This window comes from Podarcis muralis, chromosome 1 (genome assembly GCF_964188315.1).
Source record: "Podarcis muralis chromosome 1, rPodMur119.hap1.1, whole genome shotgun sequence".
Lineage (NCBI taxonomy): Eukaryota > Metazoa > Chordata > Lepidosauria > Squamata > Lacertidae > Podarcis > Podarcis muralis.
In genome coordinates this window covers 111,080,190-111,095,341 of record NC_135655.1, presented here as the reverse complement: position 1 = coordinate 111,095,341, position 15,152 = coordinate 111,080,190, and the positions used below count along the sequence as shown (strand labels likewise).

The following is a 15,152-nucleotide window of genomic DNA, read 5'->3' as shown; positions in this document are numbered from 1 at the left end:
GGTATAAATAAAATTTATTATTATTATTATTATTATTATTATTATTATTATTATTATTATTATTGCTCTGCTGGTAGTGCCAAGATAACTTGACTAATCTTAGGTATACTCTGCCCCTTGACCTGTGGGAATCCAATGGATGAGCCTCACTCTGGGAAAACCTCCTTCATTATGAAGGTGCCAAGTAAATATAAAGTCAGTATGTGTTCCACCTCTACTCCCATTTGCCAAGATCAGCTTAAGGCAGCATAGATTCCTAGCCAATCAGCACCCACACAGTCTTAACCAATCAGCATTTCCCTTACTACACTAGTGGTGCACGGGAGGGAGAAGCCAGAAACGACTGCAGTAGTTGAGTTGATACTATCCTAGCGGCTGGTTTTTCTCTTCTTTTTTTCTTTTCTTTTTTAAAAAGGACTTTGTTACATATAATGAAAACTTCCCAGCCGAAAAATCCATAATGTATGTGAGGTTGTATCAGAAAGGCAATTTTTAATTAAAGCACTTAGGTTATTAATGCTTTCAAAATTGGCTTCTGTTCTCGATACATTTTCTTCATAGTATTTTTAATATACTTATTCATAATTAATTATTGTTTTCTTCACTGGGTGACGGGAGTTGGTTTTTGAGGTATGAAGGGAAAGATACGACTAAAAGCCCTTGGATTGACACATGCTTTGGATCATGAGAAACACTTGAAAAAACTGTTTGAAGTACATCATTTATATGGATGTAAATCACTACTTTAGTCCTGGTATATAATGTAATTTGTCACACACACACACTCTTTAATTCAAGTATCGGCCTTTTCAAAGGGTGAGGTTGGGCAGGAAAGGCAAAATAACCATGAAATGTCTTCAAAATGCATAGTAAAAAACCCAAAACAAAACACAGTGAGGTTGTTGTACAATAGTTTGTGATGGTGGGGAAGGGGCAGAGGGGTGGACCTAAAGGTGTTTTGATCACAAACATGCACACGTTCACTGCACACACACACACACACACACACACACACAGAGAGAGAGAGAGAGAGAGAGAGAGAGAGAGAGAGAACACACTTACTTTCTCACATGAGTGACTTCCAGATTGTCCTTATTTTGCAGAATAAATTCAAGTGCAGACCAGAGATTTACAGTAGGTTTGCACAATTCAAGTGGGTTAAAGCACTCTGCTACTCTAGTGCAACAAATACACTTCGAAAAAGGAAAAGAAACAGATGTTTTGCTGTAAGGAAAGTGATAGGGAAATGCACAGAAAGGTGTGGAATAAACAAATGATGAATAGAAAGACATATAACTAAACTAATGTATAACTAGTTTAACTAGTTTAAAGTTAAAGGTAAAGGTAAAGTACCCCTGCCCGTACAGGCCAGTCGTGGCCGACTCTAGGGTTGCGTGCTCATCTCGCTCAAGAGGCCAGGAGCCGGCGCCGTCCGAAGACACTTCCGTGTCACGTGGCCAGCGTGACAAAGTTGCAACTGGCGAGCCAGCACCAGTGCCACACACGGAAACGCCGTTTACCTTCCCGCTATAAAGCAGTACCTATTTATCTACTTGCACTTAGGGGTGCTTTCGAACTGCTAGGTGGGCAGGAGCTGGGACCGAAAGATGGGAGCTCACCCTGCCACGGGGATTCGAACCGCCGACCTTTCGATCAGCAAGTCCTAGGCCCCGAGGTTTTACCCACAGCGCCACCCGTTAAACTAAACTAAATTGGGAGCACTGGTAGAACTCTCAGAGATGACCTGCTGCACTGCACTAATTCTTTCTGTTTGGAGTTTCCCTGCAGCGAAAGCATGCAGTGCTATTCTGTATGTTACAAATGAGTAAGCATCTTCAAAGAGATTGCTTGGTCAGAGTAGCTTACTGAAAGAAAACATTTCTTAGGAATATGGGCCACCATATGACTCACAATTCAATATATAGTGGATTACATTCTCCACCTGTTTAAAATTAGATGCAAATCCGTTTGGCTACTGGCATCTGTCAGCATCTACCGTCCAACATGGCAGAAGGCATACTTTCTAAGCCTAGGTCTGAAAAAGTCCTGTACAGTGGAAAACACTGTTCATTCTTCTTAATATTTGATGGTCTTTTTTTCGGGGGGGGGGGCAATACCACTGGAAAAATTTGGACTGTTACTAACAACCTCATATCTCTGTCACTGAAATCAACAGTATATAGAAATGTTTCATCAAGGATTGTTTTGTGGAAGAATAGAAGCCTTTTTTTGGAATATATATATCTAATAAAAATTATGGTATGATGAATTCGTGAACAGGATTTGAACTATGAGTAACAGAAGGAATTAGAGATCATTGTATAGTAGTTATGATATAAGAGAGAGAAAATAGGGTGCAGTATGGGGGAGAAGCTAAAAACACCATGGAAAATGGGAGGGTAAGTTGAAAAAAAGAAAAATTCATTATTCTTTGGGGTGTAGAAGGCAGAGGGCCTTCTCCGTGGTGGCGCCTGCCCTGTGGAACGCCCTCCCATCAGATGTCAAGGAAATAAACAACTATCTGACTTTTAGAAGACATCTGAAGGCAGCCCTGTTTAGGGAAGTTTTTAATATTTGATGCTTTATTCTGTTTTTAATCTGTTGGAAGCCACCCAGAGTGGCTGGGGAAACCCAGTTGGATGGGCGGGGTATAAATAATAAATTATTATTATTATTATTATTTAAAAAGTAAAAAAAATAATCATATGGGTTTGGGTCATGCCCTCAATTATTCGTCTTAGGCTACAATCCTATATACACTTCTGTGTGTGCACCTAAGCCCCACTGAATAGGGCTTACTTCTGAGTAAGCATGCAGAGGAATGCACTTTCTGGCTGCAGTCCTGTTCTCACTTCCCTGAACTCAGTGAAGTTTACTTCTGAATGGACACGCATAGGATTACACTATAAAAGTACTTATTAATATTCCCTTCATTTTTTGGCAGTTTAACCATTTGGGCACAGACACTTATATTGGCAGGCTCCTTGAGTCAGGAAATTGAGCTCGATAATGCTATTTCATGTGATTTCTCTCTCTTTTTGTAATAATAAAAAGTCCTATTGTGCTAAGCTCAATACACTGATATAAACAGCCACAATTTTTCTTGATTTCCAGCTCAGCCACATTGTCAGAATGACTGATGTGATGGGGAAACACTGGTTGTGTTTCATTTTCCCTCTCCTTTATTATATAGCCTTTAAATCAGGGGCAGGGGGGAGCCCCAAAGTATATTAATTACTTTTTGAATACAGTATTAGAAATGTTGGATTTTAATCAGCGGTAATCTGTCTGCTTTTCTCCTGTCAAGATCACTGTTTTATTGAAACTTTCAAGAGTAATATACTTACTTTCAGACCTATTATCACTGTCATTTCCCACTTTACATCAGTTATTTTTGTCTTGAGAATTATATTACTGAACTGTGGATGGCGAGCGGGGGGAGATGATAAAGCATAATGGTGTCAGATAGGGATTTTATAATTTTTTCCTGTGACCTGTACAAGGATGATTTAAAGTTTTTCATTTTCCTTTCTCCCTTGTTTATGTTTAAGGTGATAATAGTAATTGAAGCCTCCAAGAATCTCTCTCTTCAAACAAGTTACAGCAAGACTTCAGCACCACTGGGAATAACAGCTTGTTCAGGGCCAACATATGAACGGCTCTTCTTGGATTCAACGTCCTAGATTAGCTTGACCTGGATCGCTAAGTTACATCTGGAAAGCACCCACAGGATGAAAGATAGAAATATATTTGTTAGTCTTGTCATCTTACAAATTATGCTATGTAAATGGTTAAAGACAATGATTAACATTCTTACTGAAGCCTTGTGTGTGCTAAATTATGCTTGGATTATTCATCTAAAAGGAGAATTTTTATTAAATATTAAAGCTGCGGAATATTGAGCTTTATATCTGTCACATATAAAGTGACAGATGTGCCTATGCATACACAATAAGCATCAACGAGTGCAATTTGCACATTGTTTTATGCTCCCACAAGCATCTCTCAAAGACGGTAAGGATAGAGGTGTTTGCGAGATGTTAAAGACAATTATGGCCAGGGGTCTGGTAGGCTCTGGAATTCTGCAAATCATATCATCCTTTGCATATTTTGGAACCGCCGCAGAATTTGATTGCAGCTGTGGAACTAGCCACAAAGAACTCTCAGAGGTAGCTGGGAGAAAGATTGAAAATTGGGAATGGGCAAGTTGACCACACCCAAGGAAAGGCGATGCTCCACACCAGTCTAATCTCAACCGAGTGGTGCAGGGATTGCAAGCACTCACCCAGGATTTATGTTTGGAAAACTAGGCACAATGGAGGCTATGTTTATTTAAGGTTAGTTTATGAATATATACAACCTTAGCCTACTTATGGAGGAGCTCACAGCAACAGCAACCCAAAACACTGGCAGGGAACATGACATTACAGGGGAGGCCAGAGACCCAACTCTTCTCCACTGGTCACATCTGAAAGCCCTATGCATATAAAATGTGAAAGGGGCTCAAATGGTGTGTACGTATAGGATGTGCTTGATGAAACTGATTCACACATGCATGTTCACCCCTTGATTTTACTGTAGCTGATGACTGTACACCTGAGGTTGACTTGCATTATCTCTTTTTTGTCTGTCAAAGAACCCAATGTGGCCTTCATGTGCAATCATGCATCCATCCACTGGCTTCAGAAAAATTGTGACCTTGTGTCCTTTCAGCAGGAACAATGGGGTTGTGACTTGAAATTCCACCGTAGAAATCACTCAACACTTAGAGCAAGCCCTGATATACTTAGGCCCTGAACTGTGCCTATAATTATTTTGTACCGGTATAGAGAACACCTGATTCTAGATCACCAAAGTGTTCCTTTATAAAAAAGACAGCAGATCTCAGAACTTCCTGGAAACAACATATTTTGGCTCAGAACTAACTGTGTTAGTTAGTTACATAGCCCTGTAAAATAAGCGGGAATCCTGCTAACCAATAATTTGGAAGGGAGGAAGAAATCCACCTCCCAAATAGTTGATGACATAATGTCAGTGATGACATTAGTCAGTGGTGACTGAAGCTACCTGGCAGGCCATAATACATGCCTGGAGATGGGCATTTGGTATGGTGGGCCCCAGACAACTTGGCACCTTTGTTTCTGATAGGACTTAAGCAAAAAGCTAACTTTATCTGGCTGTAGGCCACTGTTGCTATGCTGTAACGTGCAGGTGGGAGGGGATTCTAGGAAATACTTTCAAATTTTGCAGCTAAGTGCACATCAAAAAAGACGAGTGAATCTATTCTTAAGAAATAACTCGGCCACCCATTCCATTTCTCAGAACTTCCAGAGGGCAAGTGTCAACCTCTCCAGGATCCTTGACCAGTTCTTCTAATGTCAAGTGAAGACCATTTTCTGGCAAGAATAAAAGTGTGTCACTGTGGTGACATTTCAGATTTCACAGTAGGGGCAACATTTAGCAAGAGGTTAGGTGGAAAAATAAATCTATTTTAGGATTGGCTGTAATGGTTGCCATCATTACAACCTGGGGCCATTAAAATCAACAGGAGCTTCTCTATTAGCTTCTCTGGGAAAGTGGATTCTACCTTATAATGGGAGCCCCTATAGGGTTGCTCGTACAATAAAATTATTCATGTAGGACAAAAATAACAACTTAATGCCAGTGCTTTATCTTCTACTGGAAACAATGAGCTTCCTTTTGCTGAAGAGGACAAGATGGAATGCATTGTGTGTGCTGTTCCACAAAAGTAAAAATTTTGTCATTCCCGAACAAAGTAAAATAAAGCAATGCAGAAAGTGAGAGGTATAATGACTGTGGGAATTAAAAGGCAGGTCTAAGTTGAATCAGCTCCCAGATATCAACAAATTCCTTTGCCACATATATGGCAAAATAATCTGTAAGTGGTTTACAAGTATAAAATCAATTATAAATCCATACTTAATTAAAATACATGATTGAAACAATTCCATCAAAACTTTTAAAAAATATATAATTAGAATTTACCATGCAACAAGGCGATTAAAAAGAATAAAAATAAAAGCAGTTAAAAGAGCAATGCAAGCAATTCAGTCAGGAAGTTCAAGTTCAATGGAATGCTTGCCTAGACAGCTGTGTCTTCAGGAGTTGCTGGAATATCCATACAGCTAGAGCCTATCACCTTTCAACAGGGAGGGCATTCTACAACACTGTTGCCACCAGTGAAAAAGCCCACCTGTGGTTACCGCAAGCCAGTAATGATGGTTTGAGGAAATAAAGCATTCTTCCATAGAGGTGTGAGAAAGAGAGGAGAAGCCAGGGGAATCACTCAAGCTCCTTGTTCATTCTCAACTGGACTTCAATGTTTGTCCATTGTATCTGAGAAAAGAAAGCAGATCCATACATCAAAACACGGCAAAGCCAGAGGGATTTTTCCAAAGGAACTATAATGAAAGGATCAGCCAGTGGTGTAGACTTGGGTGAACTGTGATCTATTACCAGGTGAGAATTGAGCGTATGTTATTGTGCTTTGCTTTTCGTTAAAGGTTTTTGGTATGCTAGCACATTATTGAATTCACAACATTCTGGGGAGGTTGCATGTGTCTTTATTTTTCTCTTTCCTGACTGGAATCCAAGCACCTGTGACAGGTGCTCCTGACTCTTCTTTTTAAAGCATCTCTCCTCTCTCTCTCTCTCTCTCTCTCTCTCTCTCTCTCTGTGTGTGTGTGTGTGTGTGTGTGTAGAAGGAGGATTGAGATGACTGTACTGGCATGAAGATTAACCCCCTACTTACACCACTGAAAACTTCTTGGGACTACTGAAATCAGAGCCATCCCAGTGTATCTTATTTCCCGAGCCATTTCCCTCTGTTAATACTTTGTCGTCTCTATAAACTAGTTCCAGCTGTGTTGATTTGCCTGATAGAGCACTTCAAGTTTGTCTTTGGAGTCTAACATGCTGCACTGTCAGCTGACACCAGCACCTTGGTCCACCTAATCAAATTCTGAATGTGATGGGAAATGGGGAGGAAACACAAAAGCAAGCTATTGCTGAAACTGTTGCTGATAAATATAGCTCTTGGGTCAGACAGTCAGCAGCGGTGTGAAACAGCCCAAGATATCATCATGATTTGGATTGTCGAAATAACCCATGTTAGATGGGCATAAAAAATATGGAGTGAAGCTTGCAAATCCAGCCAAATGTTCAGCACTTTTAAGCACCACTCATTTCAGAGAGAGGCACATAGCATTATTCTGGGACCAGGGGTACCTCACCACAATGCAGTCAGAATTACTACCAATACATGCTTAGTGGAAGGGCTTCAGTAGAGGCCTGTGCATTCAGCACAGGGACACGGGTGGCACTGTGGTCTAAACCACTGAGCCTCTAGGGTTTGCAGATTCGGAAGGTCAGCGGTTTGAATCCTCGTGACAGGGTGAGCTCCCATTGCTCTGTCCTAGTTCCTGCCAGCCTAGGAGTTCAAAAGCATGCCAGTGTAAGTAGATAAATAGGTACCACTCCGGCGGGAAGGTAAATGGCGTTTCCGTGCGCTCTAGTCTCTGTCATGGTGTTCCGTTGCACCAGAAGCAGTTTAGTCATGCTGGCCACATGACCCGGAAAACAGCCTGTAGACAAACGCCGGCTCCCTCGGCCTGAAAAGCGAGATGAGCATCACAACCCCATAGTCGTCTTTGACTGGACTTAACTGTCCAGGGGTTCTTTACCTTTTTTTATGCATTCGACCTAACCTGCTTCATGGAGGTGTTAGGACAAAACAGCAGGAAGACCTATAGTTGTCACTAAGTTCTGTGGAAAAAAGGGTGGAATGTAAGTGGAGTAAATACATGAGGCCCAGTTAGCTTTGAGGCGGTAAACCTGTGTGCTCTGCACCATGAATGTGGTATTATATGACTGAATGCCACTTCATTGGGGGAGGGGGAATGCTTAAAAAAAAATTAAGGGAAATGATTGTGTGAGGAAGAGTTTGATTAAGTAGCCTCCCACCCACAGTCTAAAGGGGTATAAATAGTATACAGGCTTAAAACATCAGTGATAAATCTGCTGTGCCTTAGTGGACAGTTACCTCCACTAAACTAGGCCCTGTACAGGTACGCTACAGATCTTGTCTGTAAGTGAATCAATGTTTTTTAAAGGTTGCCATGGGCATTTTATCTCACCAAAAAGCACATGCTACTTAAATGTTCATATCAAGGAGAAACTTTACTGCCATGTTCTAATACACAGTAGAAGATGGGGATGTCAGAGGGTGGGACCCTAAGAGGGCTGTTATTAATTCTCTCAAATATTGGTGGAGATTGGAAGGCCTCCACGCCCAGAGTTTGCTTAATAAGCTTGCTGATTTCATTTTGGTGCTTCCATATCTGTGTCACACTCTGCAAGTCGAAACTTGGGCTTCTGTAACCACAAGGAGCAAATTCTGACAAGTGTCTTGCCCTTCCCAATTTGCTGCCTTTGTGGCTTACATCCCAGGTGCAACAGTTTGCAGATTCGGATAGGTGAGTGAGTGGCACCTGTCAAAATACTTTCCCCGCTTCAAGATGGGAGCTGGGGAAGATAGCACATTCCAATAAGTGGAAGGCACCTATCGTAAATCGCTGCCTCCTGTATCAAGGATACAAATGGTAAAGATAGCAAATTCTGACAGGAAAGTGACATCCATCAGCATTTTCTAGAAGTGCTGTTCTTATTTCAGAATGTAAAATGATACAATCATCATCTTTTGCTGCTAGAAGCAAGTGCAGGCTGGAAGGCATTTTTTTCGGTGATATACTGCTTCTTTCTTTCCCCCCAAATTAAGCCTTGGGATTTCATTTCATTCCACCTGCTTAGGGAAAAAGCAGAGTGGGGGAGCTCATGCTGTCAAAATGTTCCCGAATCTGTATTCTCTGGTCTAGCATCTGGAATGGGGAACCTGTAGACCTCCAGGCGCAGTAACACAGGAGATGGGCTTTTAGTGTGGTTGCCCCTGTTCTGTGGAATAGTATTCTTGTTGAGATACGACAGGCACTGTCGAGGAACAAGATATTGCTCAGTGGGTTAGAGTGCTGTGCTGATAATGCCAAGGCTGCAGGTTCAATCCCTGTATGGGACAGTTGCATATTCCTGCATTGCACAGGGTTGGACTAGAGGATCCACAGGACCCCTTCCAACTCTTCACCATCCTGATCATCATCCATGGTGATTGGGACTAGTGGGAGTCACAGTCTAACAACAAAAGCTCCTATCATTCCTTTCTACACCGAGTAGAATGGAATGATAGGGATTCATACATTGTTTGATTCCAGTTTCGGTCTCTGACTTACAACGTTATTGCCTCCCAGTTACAAGGTCTTATCTTCAGCAAGCCCTTAAATGCTATAGAATTCCTCACCTTCCAGGCATTGTTTCTAGAAGCACAGTTCATATTGTAACTGCTACAAATATTGTTGTTGCTGCTGCTGCTGTTATTATGACTTCATTTTCCAGCTGACTCTTACAGGATGTGAATTGGAAAACTTACAGTATCATATCAAGCATATTTACTTAGAGGTCAGACCCAGTGAGCTTCAACAGAACTCACTTCCAGACTCGTCCAGCATTTTAGACTGCAGTTTACACACTTACCTAGGGGTCAGCCCCACTGAAATGAGTGCAATTTTAAAATGTTCAGCTTTGATCAGAGGGCTTCCTCCATCTGGCTCTACCACCTTCTGCCCTGTGGCCTCTATTGTTAATGACCTCTGAGACAGCCATTACAGGAACACAAGATATCTATCTTCACAGTGCCAGAAGTCCCCCCCCCCCCATTTTCTCTCTCTTTCCTTTCTAATGTGTGTGCATGTGGGGCAGAGCGGGGAGAAGCAGCCAGGGTAATGTATTCAAAATACCCAGCACCACTTCTGCCTTAAGCCTAAGTTTTGTAAACATGGACCTTATTTAGAAGATCCCCAGACTCCCCCAAGTGGATAGCAAAGAAATGTAGCTCTAGAGATATTGCCAGGAAGATCCCTCCTGGCAGTCATTATCCATAATGAGCTAAATTCCTGCATTCTGATATACACTCTCTTTCCCCCATTAGCTTCAGAGCATTTGTTTGACAAGAATCATTGCCTAAGACTCTTCTTGCAAGCTGATGAGCTTTTTGCTCATTCCGTAGCTTAGCCTCTAATGTAGGGGGGAGGAGGAACCTGTGGCCCTCCAAATGCAGGTAGGATCCAACACCCCGGAAGATATTTAATGTTTTAAATATGTCCATTAAAAAAAATCCTATTATTTTATCACTTCAGTGTTTGCCACCCTGGGCTCCTTTGGGAGAAGGGTGGGATAAAAACTTCAACTTCTTCTTCTTCTTCTTCTTCTTCTTCTTCTTCTTCTTCTTCTTCTTCTTCTTCTTCTTCTCCTCCTCCTCCTCCTCCTCCTCCTCCTCCTCCTCCTCCTCCTCCTCCTCCTCTTCCTCCTGAACCAGCATGGCCAATGGCCAAGGATTATGGGTCTAAGTGTCCAACATCATCTTTAGGGACACTTTCCCCTATGTCTGCTGTAACGTGAACCTCTTAGGAGGAAGGGGTCAGGTTGTTTTTTTACAAACCAGGAAGATCCACCTCAAACCCTAACCCTTCAACAAAGCTTCCACTTTTTAATATACCATAATTATATCTTTTTAAATCTGCTTACGGAAGTTCTATAAAATGGCTTGGGTGATTCTTTCAACTGTCTGTCTATTTCTCAAACTGTGCCCTACTTGCTGTCTTGCCTTTCTCCTTATCATACAGCTCAACCATATGCATATTTACTGGGAAGTATTTGTGTTTGGTGCAGTTTACTTCCAGGAAAGTAAAGTTTCTGGAAGGATCCATCTTAGAGCTGCAACCTTAAACTCTCTTACTGGAGAGAAGGCCCCACTGAAGACAGCGGGACTTCCTTCAGAGTAAACATGACTTAGATGTATTGGCAGGGGGGTAAATGAGAGAACCGTTTATAGTCCCTTCCAGGTCTATTTTATTGATTAATTTTATTTAAACAATTCCTACGTTTCTATGATTGTGCTTCACAACCCACTTGTGTGCCATCATGATCTGTTTATCTGAAGCCTGGTAGTCTAAGGAACAAGTTGTAGTTTTTCTCAACCCAGGATTGTTCACACTCATCCTCAACATGCTGCTTACACTGTTGTTCAAACTTGGACACCAGTTGGTTTTGGACTACAATTCCCACCATCCCTGACCACTGGTTCTGCTAGCTAGGGATGATTAGAGTTGTAGTCCAAAAACAGCTGGAGACCTAAGTTTGAGTAACACTGTGCCGCTAGATTGATTCTAGATCCTTCAATTCCAAGGGTGGGTGTGGCTACTGATACTGATATTTGAAAACTCTTCCCTTGGTTAGTTATCCACACCTTTTCTTTCCTGCACATGCCCCAGGTGAATGAAGAAAGAAGTGATGGTTGCCACCTTTGTACATGCCACCGTCCTTGGGCAGCTGTGGAGACATCTCCATTTCTGGGATTACCTGTATCTGTTTTCAAATGGACACACTGAGGGGAAACGTAGTTTCTCAAAAAGCGCTTTACAGGGGCACAAAATATGCAGCACACCTAGACTGTGTGTGGAATACAGAAAAACAACAGGAACCCAGTTGCCACTCATTCTGGAAGAAAACGATGTGTGGATGCCAATTAAAAAACCTGACTAGCCAAGATGGGGTGGTGGGTGGTATTCAGCTTCTTAGAATCATAATGTCAGATGTTCTCAGAATGACTACAGACAGGGGTACCAACTTGAATAAACTAGAGGGGCAGGTAAACCCCACCCTGCATATTCGATCACATGACAAAGTGCACACACACTATTTGAATGGCAATGTCCATCAACTTTTTGGGGGGAGGCCTTTGGCTCCTTGAAATATTTTTGGGGTGGCCTGAAGCCACATCAGCCTCTGGGAGTCAGGCATAATAGAGTAATAAGTATGATAAAATTTAAAATCAACAACTTAATTGATAAGTATTTGAAACCCGGTATGGCTTTTGGAAGTCCATTATATTAATAGCTCCAAGAGCCGCTTTCTCTCTTATTGCCACAGATCCGTTTAACTCTTGCCGTGCTGCTCTGCACCTGTTCAGATCCGAAAAGAAATTGCATGCGGCCCCCAGCAAGCCTCTCCACTCGGCCTGCGTCTTAAGCGGCACCCCCGGCAGAGCGTGCGCCTCAATCTGCTTTTTCACCAATTAAGCCATCTTCGGGTTAGAGGAAGAAATAAAAGTCTCTGTAAATCCATTGCAGGAGGAATGGTCCCCAGGCTTTCCGCTGGCTGGCTATTGATCCCTTTAAGTGCCTGCTAATGAGACCCGTTTATACCCAATAAAGCACGCGCTACCGGAGCGCCAAAAGACAGATGAAGTGCTCGCAAGGAAGGGCAGCACGCCCCTCCCCCCCCCCGAAAACCCGGGCACAGCGGGAAGAAGTATTGATCTGCTGCGGGGCCGCCCTTCAAGGGTTAACTTGCTCGAGGAGAGAGAGAGAGAGAGAGGAGGGGGCGTGGCCACGGTGGCATCAAATCTTGAGGTGGGAGGTGGGAGTCTACAAAAGAGAGGCAAAGCTGCCGGCTCTCTCCAAGTCCCGCGGTCTGTTCCTGAAAGGGGAGAGGCGCTGAGGCTGGGAAAGCCTTGGAAGCCTTTGATTCTTCCCCACCGCCTCCGTGTGCAGTTTCCCCAGTGGTGGAAAGGAAAAGCCTGCGTCCAGAAGGCAACATTTATTTTCCTGCTTCTTGCTCTCCCATGCACACCCCGAGATTCCAAAGGTTGCAACCCCTGACATTGAAAATCCCGGTCCTGCGGGGCAGTCCAGCTGCTTCTCGCTTGGGATCTGCAGGCAGGCAGGCAGGCAGGCAATGACAGGTACGGGGGTGGGGTGGGGGACAACTACTACAGGGGAGGAGGCCCACAGCAAGGAGTCCCCCTAGCTCTGCTTCCTGTATCCCAACAAAGCGCAAGTAGGAAGCCCGCAAACAAGGCAGAGAGAGAGGAGCAGCGTTTGGTCTCGGATATACACTCCCTGGTGGAGGAGGCTCCACCGAGCCGGCGCGCATAGCAGAGAGTCGCTTGTAAGCAGCGAGGAAGCGGCTGCCCCGTCTTCCCCCACCTCCACAGGATCCCACCACAGCCTTGACCCCCGAGAGCAGGCGTCGATCCTGCTCCAGAACGATCTTGTCGGGAACGACCCCCCCCCCCCACACACACAACTAAGCGAGAGAAGCAGCTGCGAATGTCACATCTTAGGGAAAGGGGATTCGCTGCAGCTGATGGAAGGGCTTCCCTCGACCAGCCAGTCAGGGACACTCGCTCGCCTACCTAAATAAAATAAAGAATAAAAAAAAAATCTCCCGCTCCCCTCTCTTCCTTCTCTTATATTTTACCTGGGCGACGGCAGCAAGAAGCTGATGTGGGGAGCGGGGGCGCCCTCTTCGCTTCTCCTCCTCCTCTGTCCGTTATTGCCCTCTTCTGTGGAGGGCTTGAGCCAAGAGTGAGGGTGGGGAGGGGGGAAACTGAGGAGGAGAGTGGGGGGGGAGGAGGAGGAGGAGAGAAGGCGGCGTGTGACAGATGCACTCCTCTGACAGCTCCCCGGCTAGTGGCTCCCTGCCATTGGCTCAGTGCAGCGGAGCGGCAAGGCTGCGCGCTATAATAGCACCATGCCTGTGCGAGGCAGCAGCTCAGACTCCTTCGACAAAGCCAGAGAGATGCTAAGGCTGCTCCTCCTCTCTCTCCTCCTCCTCCAGCAGCAGCTCTAAGGGGAAGGGGGGGGGGGGAAAGACCGTGGTCAATGCCTGCTGGCTCCGGCCATTGCTAAGCTCGCCTGCTTGCTGGGTCTCTGTCCGTCTCGCTCTTTCTTCCCCACCCTGCGGAAAGGCAGAGCCGGGCTGCCGCTACTTCCACCGCCTGAGCTGGAGCGAGCAGCCGGAGGGAGCGCGGTGTGCATGCCTCTGGTGCGCGCGCCTTGTGTGTGCTCGGGGCTCGCTTCCCCCCGGGTTTCCCCACCCACTCCCGCCGCCACCCCATCGCCGCTTCCTCGCACCGCCACCCTACACGCGCACGCACATACATACACGCGCGCGCGCACACACACGCCCGGCGCCTTGCTTCCCGGCTGATCGGGCACCCTCGGGGTGCATGGAAGCAGCGGCGGCGGCAGCAGCCCACGAGGCGGCTGCCCCATGGAGTGTTATTACATTGTCATCAGCTCCGCGCACCTCAGCAATGGGCACTTTCGCAACATCAAGGGAGTTTTCCGAGGTCCTCTCAGCAAGAACGGCAACAAAACTCTGGTAAGGAGCCTTCCTCTCCACCCGCCCGCCCCCTCTCCTCTTCCTCGCTCGCTCCATTATCTGTTGATGCCTTGCTTGGGTTAACTCTGGGTTCAGCACCGCAGCGTCCTGGACAGCTCCGAGCGGCGCGCTCCAGGGAAGGTTCCCTGGCGGTTTGGTGGAGATCTATTTGCTAAAGGATGGGGGAAAACGATTACCTTGTGTTCAGTCTCCTCTGCTTTCTTGTCGGTTTACTTTTGGGTCTTCCTGGACAGGGCTCTCCAACGTGTTCGTTATGTGATGGGATCTGGTTTACCGTAACCCCCCAGTGGAAGGGGCACAGATGCTCTTGCTTATTGGTCGAAGCAGTGGTTAGTTCGAGTCCTTCTTCTCTTGGAGGGCAGAGTGTTTAAAACAAGCTGTGCAGTTATCTGGTAGAGGTTACGACTCCAGAGGAGGAAGTGGAATCCCTCTTATGTCTAGCTCTGGTTCAGCTTTGTTTAATACGAAAGAGGGTGTGAGGGTCTTCAGAAAGTGAAGAGAAAGGCTCAAACTATTGAGTTTTTCATTAGGAGGTTGTTGAAGAACGATAGTAGCTCATAGCACACACACACACCCCCGTTGATAAGAAGGGGATGTAAATCAACTTATAGTACAATCCTATGCATGTCTACTCTGAAGTTGGCCCCACTGCTTTCAATGTACCTTACTCCCAGATAGTGTATCTAGGATTACAATCTTGCACACCTGTTCTCATTTGACTTCAAAGTGCTTAAGAAGGCGCTCCTATACCCTCTCACTCAGGAGTAAGCTCCTTTGAGGATAGTAGTATGCACATAATGTTGATGCTGACTAACTGCCCATGGGGTGGCTTGAGT

The 15,152-nt window shown here is 44.9% G+C and overlaps 1 protein-coding gene and 1 long non-coding RNA gene across 2 annotated transcripts in view; one reads left to right on the top strand and one right to left on the bottom strand.

Annotated features, from left to right (window-relative positions):
- Nucleotides 1–5,790: 5,790 nt before the first annotated feature.
- LOC114606146 (uncharacterized) lies at nucleotides 5,791–13,597 on the bottom strand. Its single transcript, XR_003708783.2, has 2 exons — nucleotides 13,390–13,597; nucleotides 5,791–6,357 (listed from the first exon to the last, which is right to left on the bottom strand). It is a non-coding gene; the product is annotated as an uncharacterized LOC114606146 (long non-coding RNA).
- Nucleotides 13,598–13,616: 19 nt separating this feature from the next.
- The window catches only part of ZNF804A (zinc finger protein 804A), a 190,484-nt gene continuing 188,948 nt past the window's right edge, over nucleotides 13,617–15,152 (top strand). The window contains exon 1 of the mRNA XM_077916270.1: nucleotides 13,617–14,295. Within this exon, the coding sequence (XP_077772396.1) occupies nucleotides 14,185–14,295 (111 nt within the window). The 5' untranslated portion in view covers nucleotides 13,617–14,184. The remainder of the gene's footprint in view (nucleotides 14,296–15,152) is intronic.